The sequence below is a fragment of the Maniola jurtina genome, chromosome 13 (genome assembly GCF_905333055.1).
Source record: "Maniola jurtina chromosome 13, ilManJurt1.1, whole genome shotgun sequence".
Lineage (NCBI taxonomy): Eukaryota > Metazoa > Arthropoda > Insecta > Lepidoptera > Nymphalidae > Maniola > Maniola jurtina.
The window spans coordinates 3191051-3206273 of NC_060041.1; the positions used below are offsets into that span (position 1 = coordinate 3191051).

General features: G+C 33.8%; 3 protein-coding genes across 5 annotated transcripts in view; 1 reads left to right on the top strand and 2 right to left on the bottom strand.

The window, feature by feature from the left end:
* The window catches only part of LOC123871092, a 28623-nt gene extending 18926 nt beyond the window's left edge, over window positions 1-9697 (bottom strand). Inside the window, exons 1-2 of the mRNA XM_045914668.1 lie at window positions 9616-9697; window positions 2572-2657 (exon numbers count right to left, since the gene is read on the bottom strand). Of these exons, the coding sequence (XP_045770624.1) occupies window positions 2572-2657; window positions 9616-9640 (111 nt within the window). The 5' untranslated portion in view covers window positions 9641-9697. The remainder of the gene's footprint in view (window positions 1-2571; window positions 2658-9615) is intronic.
* A 53-nt stretch (window positions 9698-9750) lies between these two features.
* On the top strand, window positions 9751-10578 carry LOC123871089. Its single transcript, XM_045914664.1, has one exon. The coding sequence runs from the start codon at window positions 9780-9782 to the stop codon at window positions 10074-10076; it is 297 nt and encodes a 98-aa protein (XP_045770620.1). The 5' UTR covers window positions 9751-9779; the 3' UTR covers window positions 10077-10578.
* A 2032-nt stretch (window positions 10579-12610) lies between these two features.
* On the bottom strand, window positions 12611-15097 carry LOC123871081 (structure-specific endonuclease subunit SLX1 homolog). 3 transcript variants are annotated; one of them, XM_045914652.1, is made up of 5 exons: window positions 15075-15097; window positions 14818-15044; window positions 14367-14418; window positions 14101-14292; window positions 12611-13511 (listed from the first exon to the last, which is right to left on the bottom strand). In XM_045914652.1, the coding sequence occupies exons 2-5, from the start codon at window positions 14994-14996 to the stop codon at window positions 12759-12761; spliced, it is 1176 nt and encodes a 391-aa protein (XP_045770608.1). In that variant the 5' UTR covers window positions 14997-15044; window positions 15075-15097; the 3' UTR covers window positions 12611-12758. The 3 variants fall into 3 exon arrangements, with proteins under 3 accessions (XP_045770608.1, XP_045770606.1, XP_045770609.1); XM_045914650.1 differs by having other exon boundaries at window positions 14818-15045; window positions 15078-15095; XM_045914653.1 differs by lacking the exon at window positions 15075-15097 and having other exon boundaries at window positions 14864-14994.
* Window positions 15098-15223: the final 126 nt, after the last annotated feature.

A 15223-nucleotide genomic window follows, 5' to 3' on the forward strand; every position in this document is an offset into this window, starting at 1 on the left:
GGTTAGCAAGCAGAACCGGGCGGATTAGTCAAAATAATATTATCATGTTATTATAAGATTTTCAAACTAAAGCTATTTTCCGCTTGCACTGCACCGGAAGGCCAGTTTAAATATGGCGAAGTTAACAAGCACACACTAACCGGCAAAATAATTGAGGTCAGTGACCAGTGAGCGATTGGTAGCCTAAGCACGTTATACCTACTTTATTTATGGCTAACTTGATACTTAGCTGACAAGCTTAAAGTACGTGTGAAATCTGGTACTGGGTAGAGATTAATTTATGTCCCGGCCACATTTAACGGCCAATAACGCGATGTTCAACGGTGGTTCACGTTTTAACGTAGATGTAGCCACGATCAACGTACAACGGCATTCCCAATGCCGTTTGGCGTAAGACGATTTTAACCCCAATTCAATTGGTATTAAACAGCGTTCAAGTGTGGCCACTCAGTTTAACGTTCATTTTCCCTTCGGGTTTTTTAAATTCCAAATTGTTAACGCTTAGGTGGATACCGGACCTTAAAGTTGTCAAAACATTCTGTAATGATTCTGTTTTGATGGTTGACCGCATTATGCCATAATTTAAGATTAGTAGCAATTGCGATAGTTAAGACACCTCTTACAAGATTATGTAATTTTAACTATTACATTTGTAACAACTGTTGCTAATATGCAACAAAAGTAATCTGACATTCGTAATAATTGCCAGCCTATATGACATAATCCTACTTCACTTACCAATCTTCTTTAAAATAATAAATAGGTAGGTAAAGGTACCTACTTACCTAACCATAAGTACCTAGCATTACCTACCATTAGGTACCTAGGTACCAACCTAGGTACCTAATGGTAGGTACAGAGCAGGCTTAAGGAGGTAGGTTTAAAAAGATAAATGAAACGGTAGGTATCTATTGCTAATATTTTGTATTAAATAGATAGGTTTTAAAATTATTCCTATGCCGCAATTTGTAGAGATAGGTACGAAATTAAATAAACAGGTTAGGTAGCTATAATAAAAACTAATCCATAAAAATATTGTGCTTACTACATAATTGAAAATTATTTTAGTAAATACTGTTTTGTACCTACGTAAAAAGTAAAATTATGAATTTCAAAGTTCAGTCTACTTAAGGTAAACATTATAAGTGGGTAGGTAGGTACACTAATTTGAGAAACAATCCTTTTAAACAAAATACCTCGTGTTTAAAACGTAATCTTTGACGTAGGTAGAAGACATAAAAACCTTCCTTATATTACTTGATAATCCTTGTTAATAATAACAAGATATTTAATTAATAATAACTAATTATTATTATTATAAAGTAAAATAATTTAAGTAAAATATGACGACATTTTTATGCCATTGCAGGCAACTTTCAAAAGTCCAGTTGGGTTTCATTTATTTTTGAAACTTAATTTACAAATAATACAAAATGCTCAATAGGTTAGCATCAAAGTTGTTTTGTGTTGTTAACAGGGCTCTCTCCGTCACTTGTTTCATACAATCGTAGTTCCAATTTCATTTGAATATTAAGTAACCAAAGTCCATGAAATTTTGCAGACATATTCTAGAAACTAATATCTGTGTCTGTGGTGTTTTAGATTTTTCTAAAAATATGTAGTTTTAAAATTACAGGGGCTCAAAGATTTGTATGAAATTTTTTAAGACCGCGTAACTTTGAAACTGAATATATTAACAGAAATCTGGAAAACCACAGACATAGATATTAGTTTCTAGAATATGTCTGCAAAATTTCATGGTCTTTGGTTGCTTAATATTCAAATGAAATTGAAACTACGATTGTATGAAACGAGTGACGGAGAGAGCTTTCTTAAACTATTTACTTATTGGTGTTATTTTATACATAATGTTGATAAAAATTACTAGTTCATAATATAACCTGTAGAAAAGATAGATACCCAAATACTTACCTATCGACATGATTTTTTATAAGCATGACTTACAATAAGATTAAAGAATTATAATAGGTACTTTCAGCACGCAAACTAATTTTTGAAAATTATGTGCATTTTTTAGCTTTTAGCAACTAAACTTACTAAATATTACTTGCTTTAACTGTGACGGTGAAGGAAAACATCGTGAGGAAACCTTCATGCCCGAGAGTTCTTCATAATATTCTTAAAGGTGTGTGAAGTTTGCCACTATACCTACCTACCACATCTCATTTTCAAGAGGCCCATTCTTGGTTCTTAACTGGCAATCGATGGGTTGAGAATATGATGACACTTTCATGATCGTTGCCGGCAGTTAAATTCAAAATTCAGGATCAGAAGATTAATAAAATCGTACCCAAATAATAATGAACACATATTATGTAATTCACAGTTTCACAATGTAATATTTCTATGAGCCTTTTGCACTTCAAAACAATAAAAAAATACGTAATTAGATACATAAGGTAGATATTATGTACCGCCTATGATTTATAATTTATATACCTACCTAGTTGGGGTTTTCCGTATATTATTGCTCAAATTATTCATAGGAAAAAATCAAAATCGTTTTCCTCAAACCTTAGTTCCTAATTAGACAATCAAGTTTCTACTCACGTTTAATCCGAAGAGCAAAACTACGAAACTGGAAAGCTGCCGCATGTTGACCGATCTGCCGACTCGACCGCACTGACTAGTGGCATCTTAAATGGACATATATAACAAGTTATATAAAACATTTCAAGTCCAAGGACTAGCTTACATACTTGAGATATTCTTCTAAGATAGGTACGGGCAGGTTACCCATCGTTGTAGTCATCGCACACATGCATACAAGGATAATTAATGTAATATAAAGTACTTAGTATAATATGTCATTCTAATATTTTTTTTATTACTAACTAAACAATGCCCGCGACTTCGTCCGAGTGGATTTAGTTTTTTATAAATCCCGTGGGAGCTCTTAGAATTTCCGGGATAAAAAGTTGCATATGTGAATTTCCGGGATGCGAACCACTTGTCATTAAAAATCCCGTGGGAAATCTTTGATTTTCCGGGATCAAAATCGGTTAAACTGTTGGGCCGTGAAAAGCTAGCCGACAGACAGACTTTCGCATTTATAATATTATGTATTGATTTCCTAAGTAAACGGCAAGTTCTCGGAGAAACATGTAATAGTGGAGTAAACGAAGCATTTTCGTCGGAAGTCCTCAGAAACAGCTCCGATTTTGATGATTTTTTTTTTAAATTCTTGTTTTTTATACATTATTTAAAATCAGAAACGTTTTGAAGCGGGGAAATAATTTTTTTATCCGTATGTGCGATATTTATACACGAAGTCCAGAAAAACGCTACTTTTTCTTTGAGAAGTTGTAGAGGAGATCAAATGCTACAAATGACCTCTAAACACTTATGGGTAAAAACCGCCCGTTTTTGAGTTATTGATCGTTTTCAGAAAAATACGTATTTATTTCTTTTAAAATTAATTTAAAAAAAAGTAAGGCATATTGCCGACTTTTTATTTAATTTCTAAGTACTAGACATCTCAATTAATAATTGTGAATTCTAAAATAAAAATAATCTTTGTAGGTTCCCCGGTTAGGGATCCAAGACTGTACCAGTTTCATAATTTCTATTGGACTACTTTGCCAAAAACGCTATTTTTTTTTTAAAGTTACAGAAATTTTTGGCCTGCAAATTATTTACAAAGCTTCTACACTTTTTCAGCTATCTAATGATGTACAAAACTTTAAAATAAGTTGAAAATTAGCTAAAAAAATGATAAAATAATAGCACAAGGGAGAAATTTCTTAACGCTTAAATTTTAAACAAATCGTTCCTATCGATCAATTGAGCTATCCCGTGGCCGATTTTATGATCAGACTTGACCAGATCACATATTCACAGTAAACTGTTACCTCTTTCTAAGTAGAGACTACCTCTAAACAAAGAAAAAACGATTTGTTTAAAATTTAAGCGTTAAGAAATTTCTTCCGTGTGCTATTATTTTATCGTTTTTTTAGCCAATTTTCAACTTATTTTAAAGTTTTGTACATTATTAGATAGCTGAAAATGTGTAGAAGCTTTGCAAATAATTTGCAGGCCAAAAATTTCTGTAATTTAAAAAAAAAATAGAATTGTTGGCAAAGTAACCCAATAGAAATTATGAAACTGGTACAGTCTTGGATTCCTAACTGGGGAACCTACAAAGATTATTTTTATTTTAGAATTCACAATTATTAATTGAGATGTCTAGTACTTAGAAATTAAATAAAAAGTCGGCAATATGCCTTACTTTTTTTTAAATTAATTTTAAAAGAAATAAATACGTATTTTTCTGAAAACGATCAATAACTCAAAAACGGGTGGTTTTTACCCATAAGTGTTTAGAGGTCATTTGTATCATTTGACCTCTTCTACAACTTCTCAAAGAGAAGGTAGCGTTCTTCTGGACTTCGTGTATAAATATCGCACATATGGATAAAAAAATTATTTCCCCGCTTCAAAACGTTTCTGATTTTAAATAATGTATAAAAAACAAGAATTAAAAAAAAAAAACATCAAAATCGGAGCTGTTTCTGAGGACTTCCTAAGATTGGCTATTTTACGGCTTTATTTACTCCACTATAAGTAGGAACAGCGTTTTGTTTGGTGCTTTAGAAGTTAAACGTTCTTGTAAGTTTCATGTTTCATTTTCAGTTCATGTTAAAAGCGTAGGTACTTTACGCCACAAATTTTGCGAAAAGCGAGCTTTTTAAGTCATCTAGGGAAAAATAAATGCAATATTTGCAATTGTTTCAATTTGTTTTTTATGCAATAGTTTGCGCAGAATTGCTACTCGAATTCTGAAGCCGACCGTACAATATGTGGAAGAAAGTTAGAGACAAAATGTATGTTAATTAGGTATCTTCTTATAAAGTTGCATTGAGAAAATATACCTATTATTTTGTCTACTGAGAATTATATCACCTTATTTCGTATTCTATTTCGACATCATGACCGCATTGACATTTAAAAGTTAAGATAATAAATCTAATTCCCGCAAACAGTCCAATTTAATATTTCTTGCTTCACAATAAGAACGATAATTCGACAATCTGCACCCTGCACCATAACCTTTACTAACCTTTTAGTAAGTACTTATAGTAAACCCAGATACATAATTGTATAGGCAATTGTCGGCATTGTAGAGCAAAATAATTATTCAAGGGGTTATTCAAGGGGCGGACCAACAAATTCCTGAAAGACCGGCAACGCATCGGCGGTATATACCTCTGGAGCTGCAAATGTTCATGGGCGGTAATCACTTAACACCAGGTGACCCGCCTGCTTGTTTACTTGCTATTTTTATAAAAAACAAAAACAGACACTGAGCTGATCTAATAAAAGCTACAACAAAATTATTTTCCATTAGATACAAAATGCCAAGGGAAAATCTAAAATCGAGGTGATTATAAGTAGATAAGTACCTATAACAGTATTACCACTTTTATAAGTTGCCTGCTGAGGTTGCCTGTTACACCAATGTACCTGCGCAGAAATCTTATTTTTGAATGGCGCGAAAATATCTCAGCAGCAGTCAGCAAAAGCTGAAGTAGGTACTTTTTTTTAATAAAGCGGGTAGTAACCAGGATAGGTACCAACGCGTAATAGATACCTTGGTGTTTACTTACCCATTAATTTTAAGTAGGTAGGTATTATGAGTATCTTAAAAAAACTTAGATGTCATAATTGATATTCAACAAAGCGACTGCGCATTCTTATTTTTATCATCTCCTCGCTAATGGTGAAGATAAATGTTTATTGCCTATTCTACTCTATAGATCGACAAAAAATTGCTAGCAAAAAATTAATAATTGAATCAATTTTTAGTTCGGGCATAAATCAAAAAAATTATGATTTGAACCTATAATTTATCTCTGAATCAAAATTTATAAAATATCCTTCTTCTCCTTTATCCCAAGCTATGTGCGGTCGGCACAAAATGTCTATTTCTTCCCATATTTTTTCCACTCACTTCTGTTATACTTACGTCAACGCATTTTTCACCCCTTTTACATAACTACATAATATTCTCTTTCACGCAATCCATCCACCTTTTCTTTGATTTTCCTCTCCTCTTTTCTTTCCACATGTAGTTAGATTCTAGATAGGTAGGTACCTAGACAGATAATTTAGGTAGGTACTTGCTTATTATTTTAATTTTGATAATTACCATGACGTTCAACGATCGCTATATACCTACCTACGCTCAAAACTAAATAAAAAGTTGTAATTTCTCTAAAATCTGCTGTTAAATAATTAAAACCTGAAGGTCAAAAGTAATTTTTCCTTTTGTATAATTATAATGAATTATACCTTATAATATATAGTAGGTACATATAGGTATTAGGGAGGTATACCCTAAAAATATCAATCAAGGAGGTATGTTATGCTAGTCCTAGTCATTAGCTCAGAGTGGCTTATATATAGTGCTTATATCATGAAGTTTTTGCTAAGTAGACGTTCCTACGGTCTATCTAAATAGGCATCTATTCGTCTGTTTTTTTAACCCCCGACCCAAAAAGAGGGGTGTTATAAGTTTGACGTGTGTATCTGTGTATCTGTGTATCTGTGTGTCTGTGTATCTGTGTATCTGTGTATCTGTGTATCTGTGTATCTGTCTGTGGCATCGTAGCGCCTAAACGAATGAACCGATTTTAATTTACTTTTTTTTGTTTGAAAGGTGGCTTGATCGAGAGTGTTCTTAGCTATAATCCAAAAAAATTGGTGCAGCCGTTTAAGAGTTATCAGCTCTTTTCTAGTTTTCTTGTAGAAAAGAAGGTTACATAACCGTTAGGTTCATAATATTATGTCAATTGACAAAATATGTCAAGCTGTCAAGATGGACGTTGCCTTGATACATAATTATTTATTTGAAAATGATGTTTTGGAAAACTCAGATACTTTGTCGGGGGTGTTATAAATTTTTAATTTACACTTGTTAATCATGTTAATCATGTCCATGAGTCATAACTCGTGACGAATAATTCCGTTTCCCCCACAACTAAGGGATTTTGCGCGCTACGCGGCCTTGACCACGACTGGTAGTGGTCATGGTCCAAACTTGGTTGCCGAAGCTCCGACCAAGATGCGACCTATCTTACATGCTAACAGGTATCCACTATCCATGTTATTTTTAGTGTCCCGTCCCTCAAAAGTAAAAAAAGGAACCCTAGGATCGCTATGTTGTCTGTCTGTCTGTCTCTAGAAAGCTATTCCCGTTGACTTAGAGTCATGAAATTAGCAAGTAGGTAGGTAGGTAGGTCTTATATCACAAGTAGGTGGTACCTAAAGCGAAAAATCCGAAAAATGAGAATTTGTGCTTACCTTCATCACAAAAAAAAATATTGTTATTTCTTCTACGACGGTAGATGGTACGGAACCCTTCGTGTGTAAGTCCGACTCGCACTTGACCGGTTTTTTTTTGCCTTAAGCTGTATTCGTCGTGCGGAGGATGGACACAAAAATCGCTTTTTTTTTAAACTAGGTAAACATATCAGAATATTAAGTATTATTGTTGAATCGAATCACTAGCTAAGTAAATCGGATATAAGAATGTCGTCATCAAACCAGACTCTGACCCACATTCAATACTTTCACTCGACCTAGGCTGCCTTCACACAAGACGACGCGACGACGACGCGACGTGTCAATCGATTTTAATACCTACCTATACCCTAGTTTCCTGCTTTACTTAGGTACTTTCTTCTTTCGTTCTTAGGTTGCTTATAAGGTTCTGCAGCAAACCAAGGAACCCTAAGTTTTGTCCAGGCCATCCATCTGTATGTATGTCTCAGCTATTTTATTTGGTGTTTTTATTAGAATCTACTCGTAGATACAGTGCATTCAAAACTATCACGTAGCATATACCTAAGTAGGTACCTACCCTAACTATTGTACACGATTAGTTTCTGTTTTCTTATTTATAACTTAATTTCAGTTTAAAGTATTAAAAACAGTATTTTTAGTATCATAACTCTGCTCTGTAGTAGTATATGCTAAAAGTTTCAGTCTCATTTCTTCAAATAGGTAGATACTTACTCAAGGTTTTTGTTTAAAACAATAAGTATATTTTTAAGAATAGTTTTTATTGGTGCTTGGAATTAAACATCATTTTTACACCAAGGCAAGGTCCTAAATCACAATTTAAATTAATTTAGCGTTAGCCTCGAATCTCATCCAAGCAAAATAATTCATATAAATCTCTTGTTGTGAATCTATGATCACGTTTTCGTAAAGTAGTTTTATAATTACGGTTTTTATTCACACTAATAAGTACCTACTTAGGCAAGTACAGCTATAAGATTTGGATGTGTAGACGCCCTTAGAATATTATATCGAATATCGAGCCCAATATCGATTACAAATCTCACAAAACATCGATACGTAACTAAACAATGATTTTAAACGATAATAATACTAGTAGGCGTTAATAATATTATCCGCGATACTAATATTCTCATGGGTTAGTCTTCAGTATTTTTTTTTGCTTAAGTATTTTTGTTTTGTTTTGATTAAAGCTAGGTATTACCCAGGTAAATGTAATAAACGTTTATTGATATTGGATGATTACGTATAAGTATTAATTTTGCAAACATTTTAAAACTTTTAAATATAAGGTGAGCATGGATACTTCCTACTTTTTTAGGATTCCGTAAAAAAAAATATTACGAAGCATAACAGCTTATGACGCGACAAGTCGAGATGGCAATCAGGGTGGGGATGCCCCGCACGCCCATTATCATACCTAGGTACATAGGTCCTTAAAATTAAAGCTTTTAGCAAAAGTTTTAAAATTCTGCAGATGCAATGTCAATGCAGATTTATCCGGTACAGTGGGTCTAGATCGCATACTATTAGCCTAGAAACCATCCAAGTCAATGTCAAGACTCAAAATTGAGGTCTCCTTATAACTAGATGCCTTGTTTACATTGGAAAGTCATCAGAATTTTGTAAACTCATATGATATACCTTCTTGGGCTTCTAAAATGTGTACCTAGGTCCTATCTAATCGGTCTTATAGATTTGAAATCCCTGAATTTGTGCTCTTCCATAGGTCTTCACAAGTTCGTATCGACTAAAAATATAGGCTGTTCTGGATATATGGATATTATAATGATCGACATTTTTTTTAAGATGAAGCGCGCTTGTGTGTATCTGTGTATCTGTCTGTGGCATCGTAGCTCCTAAACTAATGAACCGATTTTAATTTAGTTTTTTTTTTGTTTGAAAGGTCGCTTGATCGAGAGTGTTCTTGGCTATAATCCAAGAAAATCGGTTCAGCCGTTTGAAAGTTATCAGCTCTTTTCTAGTTTTCTTATAGAGGTTTTTGTGTCGGGGGCTTTTTAAATTTTAAGTTATTATTCCAATGCTGGTATCAACTTCTGTCACGTACAGTTCACGGCGTGGCATCGTTTTTGAAAGCTAAACGATGTCAAGGTTCCATAAGGTTAAAATTAATGGAGAATAGGTAACCCGTAACCGCGATTTGAGCCGCAGCGTCTTCGTTTTCACGCCTGTGGCTAAGTAACTGTAAAAATAGACGACCGAGCTCGCACGTCTTAAGACAGTTATCCATACACTTATTGGAATGACATACAAGCGACAGTCCTTACTTACGCGATTCTGAGTTCTGAATCTTCATTCGCTCGTGCGCCAAGCGTCCGTTAGTTCGTCACGGGCTCGAATTTAGCTCGTAAACTATGCTGTATATTTAAAAATCCTTTGCCTTAAAATTTTAAAAGTAAAACGTGTTTGACGTGAGTTTAGGCGGGAACGCAAAAATGTGGCGCCATTTTGTATTCTTCTTTGTTCTACTTTGTGTTTTTAATCTGTGCGAGATGAAGAAAAGGAAAATGGACTATCCGACAGACAAACAACTAACGTTGCAAAGGAAAGAGACTACGCCTGTGGATTTTACGAGACTATTGGTGATGAGAGTGGTGTACGGCTTGGCCAAGGTCATGGGTTTGCAAGAGCCGGTTGGAGAGTTTTTGAACGGCGCGCTGGTCCCACCTGGCGCTGATGATGATGGTGACTTCGATGATGATGACGATGACAGCTTTTTCGACGACTACTAAAATGATGTAACGGAGTGTTCATATTATTTTTGTACATTTTTGATAAGACCTTATTGCATTTATTACGTGTTCTAAGCTAGGAAATGATACCAAATGTTATTGCATTTATTATAACTTATTTCATATTTTTAATAGGAGCGGGCGTATTTTTTGTATCTCATTCTCAATCTCAACTCACAATTTTTTTGGAAACTTAATAAATATGTGAGTAGGTACCTACTATTTTTTAAAGTTAAATAATTAATGTTTATAGTGTTGCAAATTATTTTTAATGTAATATTTTTATTTTCATTAACAACAGCGTGTTTTCAAAATTGTTGTTTCATATTTGATGCTCAACCTCGATTAATTTAATTATTTTATAAATTATTCATTTGTTTAAGTTGTATAACTATAAAAGATAAATTTGATAAAGTAGGTATTTAATTGAATAACCATGTACCTGGTAGATTTAGTTATTTATTGTATTTTTAGAAACACTTTTGTTGTAAATAAAAATGATTTTCACCACTTTTAACAAAGTATTCCTTATTTTAAAGCGCAACTTAGGTTACTTAATATAGATAGGAAGGTACTTAGCTACGTAAAAATATAACTAAGTAAGTCATCTTAGACTTTTGCTAAAACCTAAAATCGAAACTTGATTTTGGACTTCAAGTCTTGCCTGCCTAGGTACAAGATGATAAAAAAAAATGGTCTGTAAAATTGCAACTACCTAATGAATGTAATCAAACCTAATGAAGCCTGGTAAATTAATTACCTGCTTAATACATTGATACTTTGTAGCTCCGTTCTGATATTATTAGTTAGGGTTACCACCAAGGCAACCAATGCTTTCAGGACCCAACTTTAAAAATGGACTGAAAAAAAAACTGTTAGAGTAGGCAATGCAACGTGTGTGATACTTCTGAAAAATAATATGTAGGTAGGTACGTATTTTCGAATTAAAATAAACGTATAGCTTATAGTATAAATTGTTTCATACATTAACTAACTGATAACGACTTAAAAACTAGAAGTTAGGTACTTCAAACCTAGAAATTTAAATGCAATGACAGAAAAAAAGCAAAAAGAACTTTTGACAGTTTCTGTTGAATGGTGGGTCGGTACAGTATGTATGTAGGTACGAATATAATTTATCATAGTATATTAAAATAGTAGCATTATGTATGGTTTTGGATAGGACACCAGCAAATAAACTTAGGTACGTGGTTTCAGCTGGAGTCGATAACAATGTGTAAAAATTGTATTTTTTTTTGTAATTTTAAATAATAATAACAAAAAATATAAAAATGCTTGGCCTGTAGGTACTTATTTGGCAATTTGCAGTTGTTACGCATTCAAACACGCTATCAGTCATATACATACCTACGTCCATGTACCTAATATACAAGGATCTACGCGCTGTCTAACCAAGATTAATTTTATTATCCATTTCTTAATTCCGATGTTGCCAACCCTGTTTTCAAGTGAAAGTAATACCACCTATTCAAGCGAGACGTGACTTAATTTACTCTTGCTATTTACCGTTTTAAAAACTGAGATAGTTTGTATCAAATTGAGTGTAAAATTAAAAAAAAATCTTTATTCAAATTAATTTTCTTTAAAAATTAACATAATTATTAAGACGTTTGGTAAGTAACACGGCAACTTTCTGAATATTTTTGCAAAAAATATAACAATTAACCGTTATAAGGTCACGCGGTTGCCTCGTTTTTGAATGTTTGAAAATTTTTATACTTGTAGAACGCGGCCGATGGCAACCGTGACATTTGACCGATTTTACTAAGGTTGCTTTACTTTCCAGGGTATCCGTACCTGAAAAGTGCAAGACCATATGTCTACTATGCCTCTGCTATCCGTCCGTCCGTCTGTCTGTCAGCGGGCTGTATCTCGTGAATAATAGCTTGAGCGTTGAGGTTTTCACAGGTGTACCTATTTCTATTGCCCCTATAACAAATAATAAACGGACGTTCGGACGGACGGACGGACGGACGGAGAGACAGACAGACGGACAACAAAGTGATCCTATAAGGGTTCCGGTTTTCCTTTTGGGGTACGGAACCCTTTTTATCAGGTTAATAGAAGGGTGAAAAGGGCGAAGGTCTGTAGAAATCGCAATCTTAGACCAAAAGTGATTCAACTAGAAGTCTGACGACAGTCAGGTAGTTATTTGTAAATAAATAATTAATATTTCATGCTCCATATTATGCCTAATGACTCGGCGAAAGGAAGTCCCAATAAGGACGCGCAATACCGCTACTCAGTTACTTCATGAGAGAAAGTAGTGACATTTTTTATATGAAAGCTATTTGCAATATGTTAAACAGACTACCTCGAGTGTTAAATCAACCGATCTTCAAGTGTTAGCCGGAGCAGCGATGGATGCGATATAATCTTTAAGTAATTAATCCGTTGTTTTACTAATGATTTTTTGGGAAATTAACTTATAACTAAGTACTTATGCTAATTTTTTAATGGCTAAAAATTTATCTATTGGAAAAATAAAAACTTTGTTACTCTTTAGCATTTCATACTTTTATTGCATTCAAAAATAGGTACAAAAAATAAGCATCACAGCATCAGCAATTTAAAATGTTAAATTTAACAGACTTTGTTATTATTCAAAATAATATTATCTTTTTATAAAATCAGACCAAAATCCAATATCGAAATGTCTGGTCATAAATTTTCATTACAGTCAAGGAACCAGGAAGGTTGGTCATCGTAAACTTTATCACGTTTAAACAGCACTTCATCATCACTATCATCATATTTATCATTTTTATCGTCAGTCTTATATGCATCTAGTGTACAAATCACATCGTCATTTTCACCAGTATCAAAATTATGAAATACTCTGTCCTTTGTGCAAACAACATCATCAACGTTATTGAATTGATCCTGGGTACAAATGACGTCATCGTCTTCTTCAAGATCGTCGACAAATACTCCATCTTGTGTGCATGCAACATCATCAAAATTTTGAGTACAAATAACGTCATCATTGTCGAAATTGTCCTGTGTGCAAACCACATCATCAATGTCATCAAAATTATCAAAACCTCTATCTTCTGTACTAACTTCATCATTGTCATCATCTTCACCAGGTTCATCATTTTTGATGCCTTGATCATATCCATTCATTTTCCGGATCAGATCACCCCATTTCAATTTCGTATTACAAAATGGACAATAACCGTTTATTGGAATGTATTCACCAGGGGGAAGAAAAAGATTTGCCAAACAATTGATATGTGATACTAGATCACAGGTCGCGTTTGTACAACTGAGTTTTTCTGTATCTTTCAAGTAACTGGAACACAATAGGCACTCTATGGTGGGAACGGAGGTAATGTCTTTGGTTTTCTTGTGGTTGTAGCTTTTAACTGGGCCTTGGATGACTGTCATGTGATCTGGTGGTTTTCTTTCAGGCTAAAAATGTATTAAAGGATATGGAAATAATTACATATTGGTATTTAAAAAATATAATAATATTAACTTTCTAGCTTCTCCAAAAAACTTATGTTCAGCACTAGCTGCATGCAGACTGCTGGATAGGTGAATGGATGGATTAGCTTAGCTGTCAAGGCAAGGTGGCAAGGGGCACATATTGTTATCATTAAATTCTGGGTAAGCAAGACTTTGGAAATCTGAATTTGGCATTTTCATTAGTTTGGTCTGTCTATAACAACTATTATTAACATAGTCGAAATAAACCCTGGACTTCCCTTAATAGTAGGCTGATCTAAGAACTGTGAACTGGCATTACTATCCCAAGCAAACCCTTACCATTGTGATTAAAGGAAAGGGGTAACAAGCCTCAGAAATGAATAATACGACACTGAGAGGAAGAAACTGGCTTGATAAGTGTAATAAATAAATAAATATAAATATTTTTTATTCAATTAAACCTTCACAAGTACTTTTGAACTATCAAATGCATCTACCACTGATTTGGAATGCATTTCCTACCAAGAAGGACCAGCAAGAAACTTGGCGGATACTGGAATACAATACTTACTGGAAACTCTTCTCTGTATTCATTTTCCAGCCACCTTATCATTAAAGGAAGTCTACACCATGGACCGACTCTCAACATTTCGCTTAGAACTCTAAGTTTAAACTGATACTCTGTTTCTTTTCTGGGTATCTTCTTTAAGTCTAGGTGTTGCAGTCTTGTTGTTTTGTTTGGATTTTGCCAGGCCCATTCAAACTGCAATTTGAAATTTATAGGTAAGTTGAGCTAAGTTTAGTAACTTAACTAACTAAAATAAAAAATGAGCTTACTCTTAATGCTGAAATGTTGTTTGGGAACCCATGGACTATCATTACCATTTTCCTAAAATCAATTTCATGACAGTATTTAAAATAAAATATTAGTTAAATAGGTACTCAAGTTTTCCTTAGTTTACTTAAAAGGTAAATAAGTAGCTAGCTACATAAGCTATCTTTGTATCAAATAAATAAGGTTTAAGTTATTCAAAAATTCTGTGGGAACTCTTTAATTTTCCAGGGCAGAGTGGCATATTAGGTCCGCCCCTGATAGGCAAGGTATCTCTGTGCCATCAGACCAGATGATGGGCAGTGAAAAGTTAGCAGCCAAAAAAGACACACTTTCGTCTTTATAATATTAAGTCAGTGGAGGTCAGTCAGAACTGCATACACCGCAAAATGTATCATTTTTTGTGAACGAATTTTCAGGCTGAGAAATTTAAGCGCCTGAAAGTTGAGGTCTTACCAAGGTCCCCTGTTACTAGTTCTATGAGCACCACCAGCCCAGGTACCTCTATTATGCTGCATTATTCTTCTGTTTGGGTCTCGAGTGTATCCTATATAAGTGCGACCCTTATATTTTGGATTTATATTGTAAAGCAGGTAGACTCCATAAAAATCTTCAACTATTTCTGGTTCAGACATTATTAATGATTTTATTTATTGAAAGTAACACATCAAAAGCATTTGGAAACAGCATAAAAAGAGAAAGAGAAATTACAATAAAGTCTTGTTGTTTGTAAACAAAAGGCACAGATAATTCAGATAATACACCTGTCAAAATGTCAGCCACAAGTTACCATGCACAAATTACGTGGTGAATACAGATTAAAAGAAGTTGGATAAATATACCAAAGTGCAGTTAGTCTGTG

Excerpts from the sequence above, each read along its gene's own strand:
- LOC123871081 (XM_045914652.1), bottom strand. The coding sequence starts at position 14,996 with ATGTCTGAACCAGAAATAGTTGAAGATTTTTATGGAGTCTACCTGCTT. Across the intron at positions 14,419-14,817 it reads ACTAGTAACAGGGGACCTTG|GAAAATGGTAATGATAGTCC; the intron begins GTAAGACCTCAA and ends AATTGATTTTAG. Across the intron at positions 14,293-14,366 it reads ACAACATTTCAGCATTAAGA|TTTGAATGGGCCTGGCAAAA; the intron begins GTAAGCTCATTT and ends TTCAAATTGCAG.
- LOC123871089 (XM_045914664.1), top strand. The coding sequence starts at position 9,780 with ATGTGGCGCCATTTTGTATTCTTCTTTGTTCTACTTTGTGTTTTTAAT.